General features: G+C 34.7%; 1 protein-coding gene across 2 annotated transcripts; it reads right to left on the bottom strand.

Annotated features, from left to right (window-relative positions):
• Window positions 1–1091: 1091 nt before the first annotated feature.
• On the bottom strand, window positions 1092–12697 carry LOC138309842 (uncharacterized). Of its 2 annotated transcripts, XM_069251081.1 has the most exons (10): window positions 11825–12697; window positions 10422–10507; window positions 9826–9903; window positions 9055–9123; window positions 8703–8777; window positions 8351–8425; window positions 5744–7171; window positions 5133–5325; window positions 4621–4791; window positions 1092–4067 (listed from the first exon to the last, which is right to left on the bottom strand). In XM_069251081.1, the coding sequence occupies exons 1-10, from the start codon at window positions 12219–12221 to the stop codon at window positions 3136–3138; spliced, it is 3504 nt and encodes a 1167-aa protein (XP_069107182.1). In that variant the 5' UTR covers window positions 12222–12697; the 3' UTR covers window positions 1092–3135. The 2 variants fall into 2 exon arrangements, with proteins under 2 accessions (XP_069107182.1, XP_069107183.1); XM_069251082.1 differs by lacking the exon at window positions 8703–8777.
• Between the last annotated feature and the right edge of the window lie 11355 nt (window positions 12698–24052).

The following is a 24052-nucleotide window of genomic DNA, read 5'->3' as shown; positions in this document are numbered from 1 at the left end:
AAAAGGAGCATATCGGTGTGGTTTTGTACAATCTCTGTCACTCAGCTGACTGAGAATGGTCGACACGGTCAAGTGGAGGACCAAACGATCACACTGATAGGGAAAACAATCCAGTCGTGTTATAGATGATCTTATTATCATGACTTTTTTGTGTTGACCTGTAATCATAACCAGTACAAGATCTTGTGTTCGTGAATTTTCAGCATTGAAAAAAAAGAAACACACACACACATGTACGCTTAACTACATGAAAGCAGTCAGTCAATAAGGACCAATTTTGGCCACAACATCAATTTCTTTTATTTTGATACCATATTGGCGAGTGCAAGCAAAAAATCCTTATTTTTTGTAGTCAGGAAAAACGCAACACTGTGATGTATACGATTACATGACTGAATGAAGACAATGTTTAGTTTCAAATGTTTTCCGATGCCACAAATATTTTTGAGACTTGGATGCTGGCGGTAGAATCAGTTAAAGTTCAGTACCTTGTTTTCACCTAATAATATTTACATGTTCACTTCACTCCGCCATAATGAAACTAGTGAACTCCAATCACTTCATTTCTCAGTGAAGATGAGTGGTCATGCACATGACTACTGACTGGCATGAGAATACATTGATTTGAATGAACTTTCTGTGATGAGACCTCGCCTATGTAGTATTACAAATGTAGTAATATTGTTTAGGATTCTTTAAAACAGAAACAAATGCAATGGAGATCCTCCAAATAATGAGGCATCAAAATATCTTTGTAAAGATGTAGATGATTAAATAAGGATTTGCATCCAAATATGCGGAACATTTTTAGTATTCTGCATGCACACTTCCACAGCTTCTCAGAAAGATTTTGTTCCATGAAAAGAATCAAAATCTACTTATGAAATACAATGACAATATAAAACCATCAATGTCTTTACCAATTTCTCTCCACAGCAACAATACTCTAGCCACATAAAATAAAGAGTTTTTAGAGACATATAATCAATGCAAGTTTTAGTTTTGTTTATTCCATTTCTGTGTTTTAGCTGTCGGTGTTATATTTTTTTGCTCTTTTTGAGAAATGTAGCAAATACAACAACAAGCCAGACTTCTTATTTCCAAATTTTTTTATCAATCAAAGTCCTCAGAGTATAGCAAAGGCAAAAACAATTATGAGCATAACTAGAATAGTTTATATACAACGTTTATCATATGCTCACTATTTACAAAGCAAACATGGCAATGCATTTATGTTCTCTAATTCATGGAAATTCCCGAGTGCATTTATGAAAGATGACAGACTCTGATGTACAGCAGGCCAAGTTTACGAGCATTTTCAACCGCGCCAGTGACTTACGAACTTACAACTTTTCACAGTGTGCCAGAGGTTCGCATCCTGTTCTGTAAATCACGTTACGTCATCTACCCCTACATATCCCTTGATAATCCCTTCCCAATTTTGTGGTATTTACATAAACTATAAGCTCTACTACAGCTGCAGCTAGTATTTATAATAATAATAATAATAATAGCTCAATTAGTTACAATAACTATACTCCTTTTGAGGCCTTCTCTACAAAACTACAATGAAAAATCACAAAATACCAGTATATATAAAATTACATGCATACATACTACAGTTTAACTTGTTTAAACAGGACCCTGTGCAAACCGGAAACTTGTCCATACAGATTAAATTGTGCTCACACACACAGATTAAATTGTGTGCTCCCGGCATATTTATTAATAAATTGTAGTACCTCAAACCTTTATAATCGGGAACCTGTCTACTCTGAAAACCCAGTGTAAATGTACAAGAATAGAGGTGAAAAACGCTGAGTACATGTAATGAAAAAGCTAGGTCTAGTAATATGTATATGTAATATACAGACCCACTAGATTTTCAAAAAAATATTTGAAATGATTGTAGTGAATCAGAATTTTTCTTTTTTAATAACTCAATCTTAGATTTACATTGAATGATATCACCATCAAAAGCATCAATGGTAGAGAGAGAAAGAGAAGAGGGAGAATAAATGATGATAAAAACTTCCCTTTGCAACTCTGTGACATCAGCTGACAAAAAATATGTCATTACATTAATTTATAATTATTTAATATTTCTAACCTGAACAATTTTGTAGGGTAAAATAATTATAAAATAAAATGTTTTTGAAATCTTGAAGAAGTTACCTTTGGTCAACAAGTAGAAACATGTACATGTGGATATTGTTTTAAAATTCATAAAGAATATTCTAAAATGTATGCGAGAAAACAATCATACATGTACCCACAAAGCATTAAGAGTAATTTTATATAACAACAAATAATTTTAATACTAACTTAATTGATTGACGTTGGAAAAATCAGCTATAAAACTGGTAATCTTGTATTGTTTTATCTATACATAGAAATTCTGTAATTCTGAAATATTTTTGTCCCAAATTTAGTTCTCTGCTGCCTATCAATGCATGTATGTGTACAAGTTTGTAAACTTCGTAAACAAAATTTACTTGTATATTTATACATGCTACTCATTTGGTATTAGTTTCATTGGACACTTGATTGATTTGTTTTCAATTAAAGAAAAAATAAATCAACAAGCATGAATTTCAAAGCCCTCATGGCAAACCAAGTATCAAGAAGACAAATGTTAAATGATTTTCAAATATACACTTGTATTTGTTTTTCTAAGTATATGAAGGCAACAGATCACCTAATATTATGTATCTGTGTCTTGTGGTTATTGAGTCGGAAATTGTATTAAAAGATATGAAGAAAAATACATTTTTCTTACATTATGTTTTCTGCAGGAACAAAACATTTTTCTTACATTATGTTTTCCACAGAAACATTGTCATTATCACAAGTTTGCCATGACTGTACTATGACCTTGAGAAATTAACAACATAACCAACATTCATTTGAATCAAGAATCACAATAAATCTTTACCATATATATCAGGTTTAACATTTTAAAAGATAGGTGTATATCCATCTGAATAATTATATATCTTCATCACTATTCAGGTCCAGATATAAATGACAAGAGAAGATTTATTTTCATATACAATGCAGAGATGAGTGTCTTTTCTACTGAATTCAACATTTTCAAGAATGTAATAATGCAAGTTTTTCATACTCCATTTGTATCTACTGCAGATCATTTCTTATGTCATTTACATCAATAGCCTCTAACACAGCATCCAGATCTGAATCATCAATTACAGTAATTGACCTTAATGGTTTTCCGCCACGATGTCGAGAAAGTACTGCAAGTCTAGAAAAGAAAGAAGTTATTTGGCTGGGTCGCAGACGCTCGTTGGCTGTGAATAGTAGATTTCCATCAGCATCTCTAGCTGTTTTCATATGCTTTGCTACATCTACTGGATTGGACTTATGGCCACTTTCCTCTCCTTTCCTGAACATTTCTGTCAGATAAGCTTTAACTGACTGTGAAAAGCGGGCTGACTTTTTCTCCTTACGAAGAGCCCAGCCCATTGCCAAACATTCCCTATTGGGATCAAGATGTTCCTTTCCATGGGTCTTCTGTGGTAGAATGTCTGTGGCCATCAAATGACAACTACTTGCCCATTTTGCTTTCACACAGTCATAAGTTGATGACTTTGATAACTTTGTATCATGCTTGCCTGTAATAAGGTGGTTTTGAAGAGCATCAAATGATTGATAAATTTTACTACACCCATGTTGGTCACAAAAGAATACATTATTCACTGGCCTTTCTCCACTTTGATCATCAGGGTGAGGAGTGAGGACACATGATCTCTCTTCATGAGGCATAGCAGGTTGAGGTTGGGTGGTTGGTTTTGATATTTTCCCATCTGTTGCCTTGTCAAAATTGAAATCAGATAGAACCTGAAGTTCTGTGTTGTCTTGTTCTTGGTTGGCAAAGGAAAGGAATTTTTCTTTCGGCATTAATTCACCAGGGCCAATACCATGTGCCCTGAAGGTCCTGATTCCTTTGTCCTCCAATCTCAAGTTACTTATTGTTGAAACCCCTTTCATCTTGTGACCTGTCAAAGTTTGTGCCGAGTTGTTTACATTAACAACTGCAGTCTGACATCCTAAAAGAGAAACAAGACATGTTTATTATGATAGCATCTCAATATCAAAACTTCTACATGTACATTGATTTCAGTTTTCGTGGTTTGTATATAAAGTGTATAACATCAAATGTTCATTGTGAACATACTTTGGTTGATTTCATGAAACCATCAATTCAACAATTTAAAATTAAAAACAACTTCTTTTTTTTTCATTTCATTGTGACTGTTTGTTCCATTGTTTTTGCACACAGAATTTCTTAATCATAAATAATTATCCATAAATGTTTAATGTTATATAGATGAGTATGTTCTTTGTTTTTTGTTTTAGTAGTAGTTTTGGAAAAGAAGTAGAAAATGTTTCAAAATTGTTTATGGAATTTAACACAACAGATAATTAGGCTTTTATTAGATTTATGCCCTATTAACAGCCAGGGTCATATAATTAGGATATGCCATCGTGGCCTCCACAACATTAGACAAAAGGCGATAAGAATAGATCACTTTAGACTTTGAGATACATAAATGTCGAAGACATGCTTTTATATATATATATATTTTTTTTTGTACTTACCGACTACACCACTCCCACTGTCCAATGCTTCTTTCATGTCCATTGCACTGATGACATTGTGTCCTGATGCAGCATATACCCTTATCTTCCCTCTCATATGAGCAATCTTTGAATCACAGTATGATTTTCCTGACTGCGCTTCACTGTAATCGTATTGCAAAATCTTTACACCTGGAAAAAAATTCAGTTATTTTACTAAAATGAATATAGTAACGTATTACCAATTTATATTGTATGGACTAGCTAGTTATTACCATTAAATGAAATAATAATTTAATTTCATTTATTTCAGTCATTTGGTTAGGAAATTGAGGTTATTTTTTAATAGTCTAAATCAAGGTTGAATTAATTTTCTAAATTTTACTACTCAAACATCTGAGACAATTAGTCCCAAATAAAATATTTTTACTTGCCACATCTACAGACCTATTATTACATGAAGCATCAATTAGAATGTTAGAAGAAACAAACACGTACATATGGTCCTATTGGATGTTTGTTTTTTAATTTACCTGTTCTACAACTAACTCCAAAAAGAGAGAGCCACAATGGAGCACAATGGTAGCATCCAGCATTATCACTGCGGATGTACACCTCTGTTAGTGGTAGCTGCATCTTTAATGAGTTGAGTGCATTTTCCAGAACTGAACAAACTGCAAACCAATCCTGCTTTGTACTGTCCATGATGTGAGTCAAGGTTCTGTGCTGAAAAATATGAAATATACAAAATGCCTTTAAAATTTAAAAATTAAATGCGTTCAGAACCAATTTTGAAGTATAATCGTAAATATAATATTATAAAGGACAGTACCTTTTGTGAATTTATCTATATTTAGAATCAATATAAAACTATTTTGCACAAGTCCTTATAATGTATATTTCAAAATTGGCAAATTTAGATAATGTGATCACACATTGTTAAAATGAGTGTTTTTTTCTGAAATCCCTTTTAATATTATATGCATACATTAAACTATGGGATGTATACCTATCTTATAATATACATGTTTTTAACTTTTAAGGGAGAGGTTTTTTTTTAATTTCCTTTTAATTTATGATGACAATTGTTTAGAAAATTGAGGAATTTTGTAGACAGAACTTTTTAAATTAAACAAGAACTAACCTTCAAATTTCCTTCTTTATCTTTGTAAATGCAAACAGTTACATGCCAGTTGATTCCTTTTTGGCCAAACCAGTCTGACTGTTTCTCCCTATAAAAGGTTGGCAGGAATTTCATTGCCCAGTCTAGGACAAGTAGAGCTTGATGTGGCTTAAGACTGTCCAAAATGGTTATTCGAGCCTCATCTTGGTTGAGAGTTCTCAGGATATGGGCTTTCCACTGGTCTATCTGTTTACAGCAGTCAGTCAGTTCCTCATTCAGGTCTGCCTTATCGTCTTCAGAAAAAACTGATTCTTCGATGATTTTCCTTATCTCTCTGATGACATCATGCCAGGACTCGCACATGGAACAGTGCATATTATGATCATGATCACAGACACTCTGGTACATGGTTAGATTTGGATCACTTAGAGCCCAGTCCCTACAATGATCAGCACATGCAGAGCTCTTCACAACATGGACTTTGTATTCCGACTTCAGATAGACCTGATATCCATTTAACTGTGATATCAACTGCTGAGTCTTTATCCTCGGTACTCCATGCTCCTCTAGTTTTGAAACAACTTTAATGAGATGATCAAAACCTTCGTGTCCTTCTGCTGAGATGTTATCAAGGCCTTTCATACATGTTCTCTTGGATGCTGCACATACTTTTAAAACTTTGAAAAGTGTTGCTCTAGAGAGAGGCTCAAATCCAGAGTCTATACAGTAGCACTGATACATACCTATCAGTGTGGAATGGCATGCTGTCCGGACAACCTCAGGTATCTGAATCATCTCGCCAGTATCAAGTTTCAATTCTCTTGTTCCATACGAAGCAATCTGATAAAACGCTGGATTAAAGAAAAATGCCAAGGCATGCTCCATTTTCTCTGGATCCATTCTCATTCTTTTGTATTTGGTATATTCTTCAGGTTTCAAACCAGACTGAAACTGAGCTGCATAAAGCCTTGCTTGATCAATGCGGTATGTTGTTAATTCAGGAATACAATCAAGGAGTTCAGCTTTGGACATGGATCTGGACATTAGGGATAATAGTTGACATCTGATGAAATTATCTTCAGTTGCTCCATATAGATGTACCACAGTGTTCATAAGATCAGAGTTGGAATTACCTTTACCATTGGTGTTGCTTTGTTTTGAGGTAATCATGTCCAAAAGTTCTTGAGCCTGGCCTGGTGCTATGGTATTAAGAATAGCATCAACAACTGCACTTGCTTTTTTCTTGATGTAACGCTTTGAGCTATCTGCCAAATCCTCTAATGCAGTATTTATTTTGTACCTTACTGGACTGATGGAAGAGGACTGGAGATACCCATTCAGTTTCTCAAACTCATTTTGTTCCAGTAAATTCTCAACACTCCAGGAAGATGTCTGCGATCCATCTTCGGTCGCATTCTCTGATAAAGTCTGTGATGTATCGTTGAAGACCTGAAATAATCAAAAATAAGATATAATATACAATACTTCATATACATTGTACATAGTTTAACAGGGTCATGGACAACATCTGTATGAAATATTAGTAGTGTGAAATCTTAACGCAGACATGTATTGTAGTAAGTCATAATTCCTGAGCTCGAGGCCACAGCAGGCAGTGGTAAAGAATTTTTGATGTCTCTGTAAAATAAGTCATTCCAGAAAGGTCTTTGCACAGACTTAGAATCATATTTTTCAATCGCATAAAAAGGAGTTAATTATAAAAAATGTGGGGTTTCTGCTTTAAATTTGAGATCAGATATAGAACATCATTTATCAACAATGATATCAATTATACTTCACTTCTCCTTGGTTATAATTGGTCTATATATAGAAATTGTGAAAACGATGTAAATATTTCAACCTATTTTGCAGTGACCGCCTTTATCAATGATATAACAGTAATACAGTGTATCTTAAATTGGGTCAATAAAATCCCTAGATTTTCACTAAAGGTTAATTTCAACATAAGGCAAACAAGCCTTAACAGTCATCTGACTATTGGCACAAAACAACATAGTCACAGTATACAGTAGTGGCTAACAATTAAGGTGATAATTTTAGCCATTTTGACCTGCATGACCTTCAATGAAGGTCAAGGTCATTCATTTGCATAATTTGTTTCTACTGATGTTCCATGACAAATATGGTTGTAACCCATTCATAAATTAAAAAGGAGTCAGATTTTAAAGCCAATTTTCAGTAAAATTACCCCTTCTGAGCCCCGCCCCTCTGTCCCCATGGTTCGTTCCTGGGTCCTTTATATAAAATATGATTGTCCTTCCCCAGTGATGTTTTACAAATATGATTGTAATCAACTCAAGGAGTAAGAGCCCCAACCCTTTGTTCCTAGGGTCATTTACATAAAATAAGATTGTCCTCCCCTAATGATCTACCCCTTCTGAGCCCAGCCCCTCTGTCTCCAGGGGTCGGATCTAACTTGTTTATATAAAATATGTTTGTCCTTCTCCAATGATTTTTACACCAAATATGGATGTAATCCACTCAAGGGTTAAGGAGAAGTAGGCTTTTGTACAGGGTACAGCGCACAACGACGAACGAAACACGACGACAACAGATCTTCCTAACCTTCAGTCAGATGCCCTAAAAATAATTTATTTTTTATTTTACCTCATTATTTGCTGTATTTGAGTAAATGCAAGACGTGGTAGGATCTCTCAGATTATATGGCGTGGCTTGGAATACCTGTAAAATAAATCCAAGATGGTTGTTTATCAGTCATGTTTTTTTCCCCATTTCATTCACAAAATGCAAATGGCAATCTATACAGACAAAGAAGAACCTACATATTAATGCATAAAAAAAATTCAGAGATCGTTTTAGCACTGTCATAGAAATAGCGCTAACATACTTCAACTTAAAAAATCCAATATGGTGCATGTCAGCCATCTTTTTGTCTGAGTTTTCCAAAATTCAATAAGCACCACTATGGTCCAAAAAAATGTTTTTATTTTTATTTTACCTCATTATTTGCTGTATTTGGGTAATTGCAAGACGTGGTAGGATCTCTCAGATTATATGGCGTTGCTTGGAATACCTGTAAAATAGATAAAAGATGGTTGTTTATCAGTCATGGCTTTTTTTTACATTCCATTCACAAAATGCAAATGGCAATCTATACAGACAAAGAAGAACCTACATATTGTATAAAAAAAATACTTTTAGCACTGTCTTAGAAATAGCGTTCACACATTTCAACTAATAGGAGTTTGATAGATGCAATTGGCCAATATTGTGTTTATATGTTTGTATCAGAACTCATGATCATATATATCAGATCTCCATTACGGCCCATGGGCCTCTTGTTATTTTACCTCATTGTTTGCTGTATGCGAGTAAACACAAGACGTATCTGGGCAGTTGTATGGTGTACCTTTGTAGACCTGTTAAAAAAATAATGTACTATTTTGTATTATGGAATTTTATCAACAAACCATCAACGATAAATCAGGAAAATAGGATGTTACCCTATCACTTTTGAATACAATGTTCCTGGGAGAGATGCATTAATTTTCACTCTTAAGAATGTGAAATGTCTTTCAACCAATCCAAAAATGATAGTTATTTATCATTAAGAAAAACCAAAGAGAAACAGTACTGTTCAAATAACCTGCTTTCAGGTGGATATAGACTACAGTGATTTTCATCTAAAGAAAGTGATATCACCCTTTTGCATCAAGGTATGTAATAGGAAATATACCAAATCAAATATAGAAACTTGCATTATGACGTCATGTAAAGTTGATATAAGATTCCAACAGGTCCAAGTCGTACCCAAATATAGCGTAAAGGGACTTTCCATGACGTCAAGATAAGCTATTATGATTGTCGTCATCATTCAATAAGATGTGACGGACAATATTATACACATCAATATAAGAGAGACAGATAAAGAAATTCCACAATGTAAACAAAGTTTCATAAGTTGACAGATTTTAAAATAAAGGGTTGTTATTTGATCCAACTTAATACATTGAATTTGTCTATATCCACTTGCATTCACACATGTACCATCTTTAATGCATTCGAAACACTGTTCAATTCCTATATATAGCTTTAAAATTCCAAAATTGTTTTATTTTTACCTCATTGTTTGTTGAATGTGAGCATACGCAAGAAGTGGTACCATCTGTACAGTTGCATGAGGCTGTGTCTTTGCAGACCTGTAAAAAAGGTTATCAAATTACATAGCATTTTATATCTATATTTGATACAAAAGAAATATTAAAGAAAAATCATGCTGTTATCGTAAAAGTTTCAAATACCTGTAGTTTAAGATATGAAACAAAATTGAAAGAATTGGCTGCTTATCATTGCAGTTTATGTTTAGTAGGTTTATATAAAAAAAAAACATAAATAATTTCCAATGAAATTTAAAAAAAAAAAACAACAATTTTTTAAACCCATATTTCATTCAGTTCTGTCATGTATATTATAAAAAGGAAATCTCACTTAGACACTCAATTTGCTGTCTTTCAATTTTAAAATACTGGTAAATTTGGACATTACTAGTTATGAATTAACTAAATAATCAATATGTTCCTCTGAAATGTTCGTATTAGGGATAACCTTAAGATAAGCAATGTAATTATGTGGGTTTTAATTTTAACTTTGTCCTTAAATTCAAGGTTCGATGGATTTTTTTTTGTGTGAGATGTTAAAAGTGTGCATGTTTACATACATTATCATGGTGTTCCAAGGCATCAGTCTCCTTGAGCAATGGCCCCCTAAATGTGTAGATATCACCAATACACTTCCTGCAAACACCTGAAATTGAATAAATGTATTTCAACTTTGGCTCAAAACATACAAATTTTTTTAAACAATGGTAATGCACAGCATGAGTTTATATTTCCATAGAAACATCACTTTAACTTTTTATTATAAATCACAGTTTTTGTGATGTACAATGACCTCTATTTCTTTTATTGAAAACATACAAAATTGTCTTTAAACGTTAATTAAATCAACCACAGTAAATGAGTTTAATTATTTTGTCTTTGTAATTTTTCTATCACAATATACATTTTTTAAAAGTTCAGCTGTATCATAAAAATCAAGAACAAATTTTTAGGATCCAATGAGCGCATTTAAGTTGAAATGTAGTATATCACGGATAGGCCTATATTTAGTACAGTATAATGTATTATTACGAATACCTGTGATGTATTTACTGCGTACCTCATTGTTTTTCCTTTTAAGGGGTATAGTGTGTACTCGTCTTGAGAAAAATAAGGGGGTACATGTGAAAATCAGAGGGTACAAGCAATCTTAAGTATAAATGATGCTATTATATTAAACCATGTTCTGTGGAATAATATATATATGAACCTCACACTTTTAAAAAAGCTATTTATGTAAGTTTTTTGCAATTATATTTTTTCATACGCAATGTTAATTTCGCCTATTTCTTTGAAAAAAAAGAGGTTTTTTTAATACTTACAAGGATTTATCTCATATACGTCCTTGATACTTAATTACTTATAACTATGTTTTTTATTTCACTGCTGCAATAAATGTTTACTTTAATTATTAAATTAAATTTAGGCTGTAATTTAAGTGTCTGAACACAATGCAAACCGTCTCTGGCATTGTTCATAATTTGTTACTCCCTTATTTACTGCGATAACGCAATTGATGCACGGTGTTTCGGTCGGGAGTAAATTATTTCACCAACAAGTTCACTGGACATTAGTTAGGTAACAAAAACGGGAAATAACCTAAAGCAAGTGGAGTCGTCAATCAGCCAATCAAAATCGTAGGATCGTCTTCAGAAACACAACACAAGTGATGGGCCGATTAGAAATGACACATAGCATACGGAAATTAAGTTTTCTTTTAATTTAAATTGTTTTCAGAACATAGTTATTACTGTAGTCAAATATAAAATTTTCATATCAAATTTCAGAACGTGCAGTGTACGCATTGATAGTTAATTAGGTGCTGTAGAGCTGTACAATTTAATTTAGATAAAAACATAACTTTTGATTATTAGGTAAGTGAAGCGATGTGTTCGAATCTGACTTTTTGAGACGCGGATGTTTTTAAGAATATTGCATGTACTATTTCTACAGTTGCACGTACCTGCGCCAACTGGTACCAAAGAACCAACGTTCTTCATAATCATTTGGCTCATCTCCGTGTTGACATTTCTGTATGGCTTGGCTTTCCCCTTGTGCCCGGGATATTGACATGTAGATCGCTGTTTCCAGTATAAACCCTGGCGGTCCCGGTGATATGGACATACAGTGTATAAATTGAGGTCGGCATCAAACAGCCCGCAGCGTACCGCTATCAGGTGTCCTTCCGATATAACGCCGTTAGTATTGACAGATAGACCTTTTAGATGTTGATTAAAAGGTCTATTGCAATCACGCAACAAAATTACCTCGGTATTTTCAAAGTGTGACGATAACCCACATGGTGTACCCGTAAAAACCGACACGGAACACTTCCCCCCCAGTTGTATTGGGGAAGTCATGTCGTTTGGCTCTGACAGCTGGCGGGATTGTTTACCAATGAAGATTCCGCAAAGGGGGATAACTCTCACGAAAAAATGTAATTTTCAACGGGCTTTTTCTTCAGATCAGCGGCATATTTATATCTACATTTTTGTATTTCTGCATAAAAACACAAAGTTTTTTCTGTGCGAATCATTTAATTATATCTACCACTTTTGTAAACAACTGATCTTAACTTTCAGCTATCCCGGTCTTAGAAGAAAAAATATGTGTAAATTTGCCACTTGTAAAGGCTTATATATGGGCATATTTTTTGAGTTGTGAATTTTCTAAAGGGCTCGGTTTTTTTTAATATGATTTTTATTCACTTTTAATGGTTTCAAGTTGCTTTATAGACATAGTTCTTCAATATAAACATGCAATTGGAACATTTTTTCCGATTTCAAAAATCAAAATTTTGGATATTTGCATGATTTTTATGCAGACTGGTACTTAAAGGGACAATTCATTCTAAGAGACCATTAGAACAATGTGTCTATGAATTGTTTATGGAAATATCTCTGCTGGTTTTAGAGTTGTGCTCCAGAAACGATTCTTACAAGCCTATGGAGTTCCGTACATATACCTCAACCGGTTTTCTAGTTATGCTGCGGAAACGAACCTGGTACAAAAATATATCAATATTTTCAGCAATGTTTCCATGGTTACGGAAAAAGTGCAAAAAATGAAAACCTAAAAACTAGCAAAAGGCACTACTAGACCATTAGAACAATGTGTCTATGAATTTTTTATGGAAATATCTCTGCTGGTTTTAGAGTTGTGCTCCAGAAACGATTCTTACACAAAAATCTGCCATTTCAGCAATGTTTCCATGGTTACAGAAAAAAGTACAAAAAGTGAAAACCTTAAAATAGTTTCTGCTCCTGCTTAGCGCTCAGCAAAAAGGGAGTGGTACGACTGGTTCGCCCCGTTGTCAGTATAATGTGACCGGGTGGGGTGTGTTGCTTGGTGTCTTCGGCGGCATGCTCCAGTGATATAGCACTATAAAAAGGGCAAAAGTTCCACTATACAAGAAGACACAACATGAATATACCGCAGTCTCCCGAAACACGCACCTCGCACAACATACACGCAACACACCGCATACATGGGAGGCCGTCCTTACATGACCATAGCTGTTAATAGGACGTTAATTAATCAAACAAAAAAGCAAAAGGCACTACTAGACCATAAGACCAATGTGTCTATGAAGTTTCGTGGAAATTATCTCTTCTGGTTTTAGAGTTATGCTCCGGAACGAACCTGGTACAAAAATATGATATTTTCAGCAACGTTTCCATGGATACGGAAAAAAATGCAAAAAATTAAAACCTAAAAATAGCAAAAGGCACTACAAAACCATAAGACCAATGTGTGTATGAAGTATCGTGGAAATATCTCTACTGGTTTTAGAGTTACAGTACTTAATGCGTCTAACATTCCCTCAAACGCGTTTTAGATTCGTTTGCGTTTCTTACGTTTAGTTTCGTTTATATAATATATATATATATAACTCACTGGTGCATACATTATAAAAAATTATATCCGACTCATCACTGTTAGCATTTGATCACATTATTTTCTAGTGATACACACTGTTCTAATAATAAAATAACACAATTAATAATATATCAACCATCGCTTAATACAGTATTTAAAACGAATACTTTTTTACATATTTTATGTAAAATTAAGAACGTACCGAAGTCAATAGATATCAAATCATAATTGGCTTATATATACCACTGTATATACATAATCGTCCAACACGAACTGACAGTTGATACATTCAACTGTATCTCTGTATTTACACGTATTCGCCATTGATATAATTGATTATGTATATATTATTTTTTTTGGTATGTTGATGTAACAAAACACACGAGGAATAAAATCACCATAGAGCTGGTTTTCTGTAATGACTAGAATAACACAACATTGTTGTTTTCGTGGTATGCTTTGGTACGGTGTCTTCCCACTCAGCCAACATATACTATTTTAACATTAGGAGGAGGAACAATAGATTGTGATGAAGAAAAAAATACATATTTATTGCAATGCATATCAGAATATATATCTGAAACTAAAAGATTTTTTTAGATTTTTCTACTATGATAGGTTGGGGAGATACACTAATAATAATATTCATTCATAATGTAATGTTAAATGTTAAAATATTTTGTTGATAATTGTACTATACCGGATTTGTTTGGAGATGGCTAATATAGGCTTTGCCTGTTGCTAAATCCATTTGCATATTATTTGCAATAAAATTTGTTGAAATGAAAAAAGGAACAATAGAGAACAATAGGGGCTAATTACAGGTAAGTTATAGTCTGTTTCAGATAATGACTAACCTGTATTTACCTGTGCTACACCCGTACCATAAGGTCACAGTAAGTACTTTAGTACTCTACTGTTATTCTGATATTATTTTTCTAAAATAAAAATCACATTTTACACGTAAAGATCTAATATTTTACACAAAACTTATAGATAGTTAATTTTCCACATCTTGATAGCAATCTAACAATCATTTTGTAAATCTATATATGTTTGCTTTCTGAGCATTTAGATCTTTTGTTTTGTTTGTTTGTTTGATTAATTAACGTCCTATTAACAGCTATGGTCATGTAAGGACGGCCTCCCATGCACGTGGTGTGTTGCGTGTGTTGCGTGTATGTTGTGCGAGGTGCGTGTTTCGGGAGACTGCGGTATATTCATGTTGTGTCTTCTTGTATAGTGGAACTTTTGCCCTTTTTATAGTGCTATATCACTGAAGCATGCCGCCGAAGACACCAAGCAACACACCCCACCCGGTCACATTATACTGACAACGGGCGAACCAGTCGTCCCACTCCCTTTTTGCTGAGCGCTAAGCAGGAGCAGAAACTACCACTTTTACAGACTTTGGTGTGTCTCGGCCAGGGGACAGAACCCAGAGCCTTCCTCACAGGGGCGAACGCTCAACTCAAGGCCAAAAGTGAGGCGGTGCCAAGGGAGGCATTAGGAAGGATAAAGTCAGGTAGGAAGAATAGAAAAGATAAGATCCTAAATTTAGTCGCCTTTTACGATCATGCAATAGGGGCAGCAGGTACAATTCTAACGCCCTACCTGCAGGGCCAACATTTAGATCTACAATTATAGTTAAATTAACAAGTGTAACTTTTCTCCCTTAAATTAGATGATAGAAACTGTTTAATAATACTGCTGTAATATAGTTATTTTTCATTAGCCTATTCTTATATATAGGTTTTCCTGTAAATGCAGATGCTGAGAAATTGTATGTAAAATACTAGTAAAACAATGATTATCTTATATAGAATTATATATTTAAAACAATTACAAAAATATGACAGAAATTCATGCCAAATGGTTTACAAAACGGGGAACATATATATACTGCATTTACATGTACATAAATATAAGTGTATAGATTACACACGGGAAACAACTAAGTAGATAGTTTGATAACACGACAGTAAAAATATAACTGTCTGAATCGTTTTTTGTTTGATCATCTGAAATCATAGACGAACCTCTTATAAGTCATAATACTATTGAAACTATTAATGTCTTTATTCCTGAGGTGAATGATATCCCTTTGGTATAGATACTTCTAGTCTTGAGATGTTAAACAAATCTCTGTTAAGTCTGTATTATTTCAATGATTATCTTATTTATCCCTCAGTCAGTGTAGATTTCTTAAATCTGCTGTATGTCAAAAGATTGTTACACCATTATTTACTTTAATGAATTCTCAAAATTTGAAACAAATATAAAAAAAGTCAACTCCCTTCAAAATAATTGAAAATTGAGGCAAAGCAGCATATATATATTGTTGGAGTGACGTTGAGATATACATGTATAGATATCCGAAAACTGCTGAGCTAAAAAGTGTAGATTCGTTTGCAAATATACATTGTAAATGTGATATGCAATTTATCTGAAAATGACAACAGGTTTCATAACTTGAATAAATCAAAACCAAAAATCTGTCCTTAATAGGAAAACAAAAGAAAGCATATGAGCTCAAATATATTTGGGATTAATTAAATTACTAAAAATAACACACACACAAAAAACAACAACAATGTAAATTACCGATAAATTAAATAACACTGAAAAAAAACTTCATAATCATGAAGAAAAAAAAATATCATTTAAAGGGACATGAACCTTAAATAATTTGTTCTGTATGCTTAGATATGGTTTTCAGATGTTTATTGAATATTTTTATTACAATGATTGGTTATCTAAAACGACAGGAAAACGTGGGGGAATACCTACCCCAAAAATGATAAAAATAGACCGTCACATTCTATTTTTGGAACACAAAACGAAAGCTGACCGAATGCGAGGTTATAATGAACTTGCTGACGTGACAAGGAATATTAGTTTTCCACATTTTCAGATTATATGTATTTTCTAAATTACGATGGTTGACAAATGAAGATAAATGAATATAAGCCATATATATGTTATAAAACAATTTGTATTTAGCGTAAGAATGATAAGTAAAAAGTCAAACGAGACTTTTCATTCGACAGGGCATCGCGAAGGGAGGTTCCTGACTTATTGCACATAGAAGTTGCTCCCGTCTCTTGCATTTCAGCGATCCATTTATATTTACCTACTTTCCAAATCGAGTACGTTACTGACTCTTGGCGTACACTGTTTTCTATCGGATTTCGTTTGTGTTCACTCCACCCACGTTTTTGACTTAATTTGTGCAGTGCATTATGGGAGGTCACTAAAGTTCAACACTACTATTCTATCGTTACAAAATTCGACCGGGCCGGTTCAAAATACAGAAAGATGGAATTCCCATTATAATTATTTTATTTGACACATTTGCACAATAACTGATATATATTACTTAGGAAGGTATCTGACATGTCTTAAATATGTATTTTACTCAAATTTACATGGTTTATTAGGTTCATGTCCCTTTAAAATATGAAATGCACATTAACCTACATCCTTATTTTGAGACATAGATTACAACAAAACATTTCATTTTAACAAAACATATTACTTTATTTATATATCATTTGGTACAGCCAAACTCACGCACCATTTTTTTTTAATTTATAATTTCATAAGAAATATATTTTAATTTGATACAGCTAAATTCTGCTTCCCTTTTTACCTTTACACCTGGAATTAATCCACTTAATTGATACAGACTATAGCTAACGTTTACACAGGTAAACTCAGGTGAAGTTTATATAGCAAAAATAACATGTTGGCTGAGTGGGAATGAACCACATAACCTTTGAGTGTCCACATTGATATCTATATAACGGGTACGGGGACCTCCTCTGGAGTCATATATATACATTTAATATATGACTACCTAACCGCTAGACCTAGGGTTTATACTTGCAGTAGTCAAATGAACATGTTCACAATACCTACACTAAAATAAGAAATTCTTCTGAAGTGTTTTTTCTGAAACTGATAATTTCTATAAAACAGTACTAGTATATGTGTCAAATTCAGAGCAGACTTATAGATACTAGCATTGAATGAAGACTATTTGTACACATGCATGTTTTATAATTATTTTTAAAATCTCGCTTTAAGTTAAAAAAATGTATTAATGCTTGGATATATATACGTAATCACATACTTATTCATAATATATTTATAACAATTGCATATTTTCTAAGACAAGATATATTTTTCATAATGATAAATAGTATCAAAATTGCGAACGAAAAATATGCATCGCTTTCAGAATCCGGATCGAACGTAAAATAGACATCGCTTTCAGAATCCGGATCACTAAGCTACCGGAGTCCCGATCGACATTTATGATTGCATTCTAGTCTTCCGGTCACGCTTTTACTTCGTTTACGTTTTTCGCTTTTCGTTTGCGTTTTTCGTTTTGCGTTTAGCGCTTGACGAAACGCGTTTTACGCTATTCGTTTTTTTGTTTGCGTTTTCATTCGTTTTCGTTTAACATTTCGTTTGCGTTTTGCGTTTCGCGCTCGTTTCGAGGGAATGTTAGACGCATTAAGTACTGTATGCTCCGGAAACCATTCGTACGGACGGACGGAACCCAGTTGTATATCCCACGCCAACTTCGTTGGGCGGGGGATAAAAAGATCCCTATAGTACTTTCTGATAAATAGCGGTAACAAGAACTATTAACGGGCGGACGGACCACGGACGACAGGCGATTTGAATAGCCCACCATCTGATGATGGTGGGCTAAAAATATGCGGTTAAAACTTAAAATACGACTACAAACAGTGGACAACAACATCACTAATCAAACAGAACTTACTGACGCAACACAAACCATCTGGCATGGCATTGATGTAGAATACAAGGTTTATACCAATCGATTCCCGATTGTCTGAAGGAAGTACGAAAGTCCAAGGGTCAGATCACCAAATATTTTTTATAAAGAGTTTTATTTTCCTAGCGAGATGTTCGCATGACCTTACGGCGGCCATTTTGTCCGATCTCTGTAAGTCTGGAGCGTTTGACTCGAAAAATTTCTTTCCAGCTACTAAAGAGATTACTAAAAATGATATGTTTAATAATATTAAGATATACATCAAAAGATTTGTTATGTCGATGTAGTGAATATATATAGTAAAAATTCAAAGGTTACCTGCGAAGTCAAGCGTTTAATAATATGTTATTTAACTGGTTTATAATAAATGTCTATGTAGGTTATATATATATCAATGTATATTATTTCTGAAATCAGTATTTATTGTACGTATACTTTCAATATTTATTTATATATGTGAAAACTATTTTCATATTTACATCTTTATACCAGGTGTTACGAGTGAAAATAAAACCAAAACCAGTATGAGATCACCCTCTTTAGCCTTATTTTTTTAGGGCATTTGTAGCTTTTTGAAATGGAATACTCCAAATACATTTTGCTATGTGGATATTTGCAATCATCGTCTAAAATGTATCAGATGTTGAGCTTCAAATAAAGTGAACCTAATTTTTAATTAGATTGCAAATCCACTACGCGTAACAGCTCTCTGTGAACTCTCGGATAATTGTCCGGGATTGATGAAACGTGTCCATGAAATGTTAGCAATTCCTATCGTCCTTTCTCCTACCGTTAGTAACCTGATCTTGTCAATCACTCGCTAAGATTTGGATCCATGCAATGAGGATTGCAATGGACACCTGGCGACTGCCGGACTGGTGCCCTGTCAATGCATATCTAGTACCAAGGTTGAATCAAACTCGTTATACTCTTTTTTTTGACAAAACATCAAGATCTAATGAAACTGTAAGATTAGTTTGACTACAACCCTCCTCGTGGATCTGCCTTCCAGACCCATGCGTTAACATGGACAAACAAAGTAATTAAAGCGAACGGGGGTGTGAAAGTGCGAATGGACAAGGTTTACTTCGCGGACAGCTAGAATCTATTTATTAATTAATCAATCAATTAAATAGATAATTTCGTTATGAATCCTGCTATTTGTTTACTACGATTATATATTTCAGATATATCAGAAAGAATTATAAATTGTAATGTATATTATTATTTTTCTGGATTTTTTGTCACTTCTCATTGGTCAAAAACACGCCACGTGATCACCCATAAAAAACTATATTGCACGATTTTTCCGGAAGTAGTTTATAGAAAAAGTATATTGCACGGTTATTTTTAGATAATACACAATCCTTATCATAAACACGCTTGTTGAGTCAGCGCCGCATAGGAACAAACGTTTGAATGACCTAGGGCAAAGCGTATACACAACAACATGGCAGACGACACCAGGTTTCCAAACCTTTCGTCGGATATCAAATATATTTTTGACAATGCAGACTCAAACAACACTAAGAGAGCGACAAGCACTGCTGTTTTCAGAGACTATCTTGGTGCTAGAAACCAGAGCACTGATTTTGAAACGTTCTCTGTTGAGGATTTAGACGACGCGCTGTCAAATTTCTACATGGAAATGAGAAACAAAAAAGGTGAACACCTAGAGAAAGTAAGATATGCGATTAACCTGGCGGCCATCTTGTTGACTGATCCATCCAAAAATGCTACATGCACAACTAGGGCCCTAGGGGGACCTTCATATGAATTTTGAGACGGATCCCTTCAGTTTCGGAGAAATAGCGATAACAAGAGTTGTTAACGGACGGACGGACCACGGACAAAAAGCGATTTGAATAGCCCACCATCTGATGATGGTGAGCTAAAAAATGGAGGTGACAATAAAAAAAACCTAGAGCATAGATTTAAGGGGTTTCCATAATTCAAATCATAATCCAATTAACGGATGTCCTAACCTGATTGACAGTAGGACAATAGCAAATACCTGATATAGTCCACCGAATAACAAATTGCCTGCGACCAGGTAATTACAGGCGAGTTCGATGAATGACGTTGTGTACAGGTAAACAATATCCTGGTCAAAGTACTACATAACCATCAAACCAAAGGCATCGCTAATTGTATATCTTTATCGGTGTAGAATTGTACCTGCTGCCCCTATTGCATGATCGTAAAAGGCGACTAAATTTAGGATCTTATCTTTTCTCTTCTTCCTAACTGACTTTATCTTTCCTAATGCCTCCCTTGGCACCGCCTCACTTTTGGCCTTGAGTTGAGCGTTCGCCCCTGTGAGGAAGGCTCTGGGTTCTGTCCCCTGGCCGAGACACACCAAAGTCTATAAAAGTGGTAGTTTCTGCTCCTGCTTAGCGCTCAGCATACAGGGAGTGGGACGACTGGTTCGCCCGTTGTCAGTATAATGTGACCGGGTGGGGTGTGTTGCTTGATGTCTTCGGCAGCATGCTTCAGTGATATAGCAGGTACAATTCTAACGCCCTACCTGCAGGGCAAACACACCGCATACATGGGAGGCCGTCCTAACATGACCAAAGCTGTTAATAGGACGTTAATCAATCAAACAAAAAAGCAAAAGGCACTACTAGACCATAAGACCAATGTGTCTATGAAGTTTCGTGGAAATATCTCTTCTGGTTTTAGAGTTATGCTCCGGAACGAACCTGGTACAAAAATATGATATTTTCAGCAACGTTTCCAAGTATCTACTCGTTTATCGATTGAAAATTGAAAGCGACCGCACGGTCTGAAAAATAGTTTGTTTTGCTTATATCTCAATATTTTTATCTTTTATAATATCAAAAATAAATTCGTTCTACCACATGTTGAAACGTTTTACGGTATTGTAATAAATGTATCTCAATTTTATTCGGTTAGCAACATAACACACAACACAATGTTTGTAATGATCAATCATCGGTGTGCACGTACGTCAAGCATCATATCCTTGTTGCTTTAATCAAGGATTTCTTCAATTGTTACGTAAAATTTCATTTTAAAGTCACAAACTTTGCAATTCACAATGTTTCAAAGATACAGACTACAGGAAAATATTATCCGAAACTTTTATTTCTGTGTGGATTTCCTTTTATAATTATACGAAGATATCTGCTATTAGAGCATAAATTAGAGTATTTGAAAAAGTCGAATTTCACTCTTTTAGTTATTTACATTCGAGCCAAAGTTATTGCACGATTAACTTAACTCAAAAATAATCATAAATAATCGTCAATCGGCTTTTCCTGTGACCGTCGATATAAGTGATAGCACATCAGTTATAGCACAGCTATAGTACAGCTATAAGCCACGGACTATTCATCTATTATGGCCTGGTTGTGAGGGCACTATTGCCTCATAGAATTGTCGAGGGATGGAATAGCACTATCCCATCACGAGACAATACTATGAGGCAATAGTGCCCTTTCAACCAGGCCATAATTGGTTTAGTACATCACCCTCACACGAGACCCTTTCTAATGTCATGGTATCGGAAGCACGTCAAGCGACACTTCGCAACGCTATCTTCATTTCCACGCCACAATGTTACATTAAAAGCAATCTGATTGAAATACAGATCCTTATAATCACTCCGTTAAATATAGGATCTGAGAAAAATCCTATAGGGAGTCACGTCCAGATGACCTTTATACCACGTGGTATTCATACCCAATCCATTTTCTACACCTTGCTACATCAATTGAAAACGACATTCGTCCCACTATACATACACAATTACCTTTGTTGTGCTCTTTGGGCGAGATGACTACGTAAACCAAAATAATTCTGACAGTTTTTCAAACTATTTCGTCCCCTGAAATTCACTGTCAAAATTTTGCAAGTAGCAATTTGATTGGCTATTTTCAAAGGTCACCTGGACATGACTTTCCTCAGATCCTCTTATCAAACGGAGTGATGATAAGGATCTGTATTTTAATCAGATTGCATTAAAAGTACAACATATGAATTTTCGAGAAATCTGTTTCTATTAATCTTCATGAATCCCGTTTAAAACTAGATCACCGAGTGAACTGTCTTCCGTAGAAAAGTTACAGTTTTGTTTTCATCCCCGCACACATGTACAACAGCCTGTACACCATCATGACGTCTTGGTCGAAAAACCGCTTGCCCGGGCACTATTGCAAATAGTACCCATGTGTGTAGCCAATCAGAATCCAGTATTATATCACGTCATGTACCAATACATATGACATCACACGGTTTAGAGCTAGAAAATATGCATAATCGGGTGGTCAGAAAATTTGACCTCGATATCGGCGGCTACTACACGGTTTCTACACGTGCTAATAAAGTCATTTCCACCATAAACTGAAATGATCATTTTTGACTGCATAAATCCTTTAAGGCGTCGCGCGCCGTATTTTGGTCTATGAATTAAAGTTGTATGGGCTATAACTTTCGCTCTTTTTGTCATAGTGAAAACTGTTTAAGTGTTATACATATTTTTTCTCCGTCTGCCTGAGGTTTAAACTTTCTAATTTTACCACTTTTTAGGTCATCTGACCGAAGGTCAGGATGACCTATTGCCATCGCGTTTCGTCCGTCGTCGTGCGCCGTCCGCCGTGCGTCGTGCGTAAGACTATTTATACAAAAGCTTACTCCTCCTTCATTCTTTAATGGATTTCATCCATATTTGGTTTGAAACATCATTGGGGAAGGACAATCATATTTTATATAAATGAGCCTGGTCCGACCCCTAGGGGCTGAGAGGTTGGGCACCAAAAGGGCAAATTTTCTTATTTTAAGCTTTAAAATCCTACTCCTCCTTCATCCTTGGATGGATTTCATCCATATTTGGTGTGAAACTTCATTAGGGAAGGACAATCATATTTCATATAAATGAGCTTGGTCCGACCCCTAGGGTCAGAGGGGCAGGGCCTCAAAAGGGCAAATTTTCTTAATTTTAGCTTTAAAATCCTACTCCTCCTTCATCCTTGGATGGATTTCATCCATATTTGGTGTGAAACTTCATTAGGGAAGGACAATCATATTTCATATAAATGAGCCTGGTCCGACCCCTAGGGTCAGAGGGCCGGGCCCCAAAAGGGCAAATTTTCTTAATTTTAGCTTTAAATTCCTACTCCTCCTTAATCCTTGGATGGATTTCATCCATATTTGGTTTGAAACATCATTGGGGAAGGACAATCATATTTTATATAAATGAGCCTGGTCCGACCCCTAGGGGCTGAGGGGTGGGGCCCCAAAAGGGCAAATTTTCTTATTTTAGCTTTAAATTCCTACTCCTCCTTCATCCTTGGATGGATTTCATCCATATTTGGTGTGAAACTTCATTAGGGAAGGACAATCATATTTTATATAAATGAGCTTGGTTCGACCCCTAGGGTCAGAGGGGCAGGGCCTCAAAAGGGCAAATTTTCTTAATTTTAGCTTTAAATTCCTACTCCTCCTTCATCCTTGGATGGATTTCATCCATATTTGGTG

Source organism: Argopecten irradians, chromosome 15, assembly GCF_041381155.1.
Source record: "Argopecten irradians isolate NY chromosome 15, Ai_NY, whole genome shotgun sequence".
Classification (NCBI taxonomy): domain Eukaryota; kingdom Metazoa; phylum Mollusca; class Bivalvia; order Pectinida; family Pectinidae; genus Argopecten; species Argopecten irradians.
Note: the sequence above shows the minus strand (reverse complement) of the source record. Positions and strands in the feature narration are given on the sequence as shown.

Excerpts from the sequence above, each read along its gene's own strand:
- LOC138309842 (XM_069251081.1), bottom strand. The coding sequence starts at position 12,221 with ATGACTTCCCCAATACAACTGGGGGGGAAGTGTTCCGTGTCGGTTTTT. Across the intron at positions 9,904-10,421 it reads CCTTGGAACACCATGATAAT|GTCTGCAAAGACACAGCCTC; the intron begins GTATGTAAACAT and ends CCTTTTTTACAG. Across the intron at positions 8,426-8,702 it reads CAAATACAGCAAATAATGAG|GTATTCCAAGCCACGCCATA; the intron begins GTAAAATAAAAA and ends TTTATTTTACAG.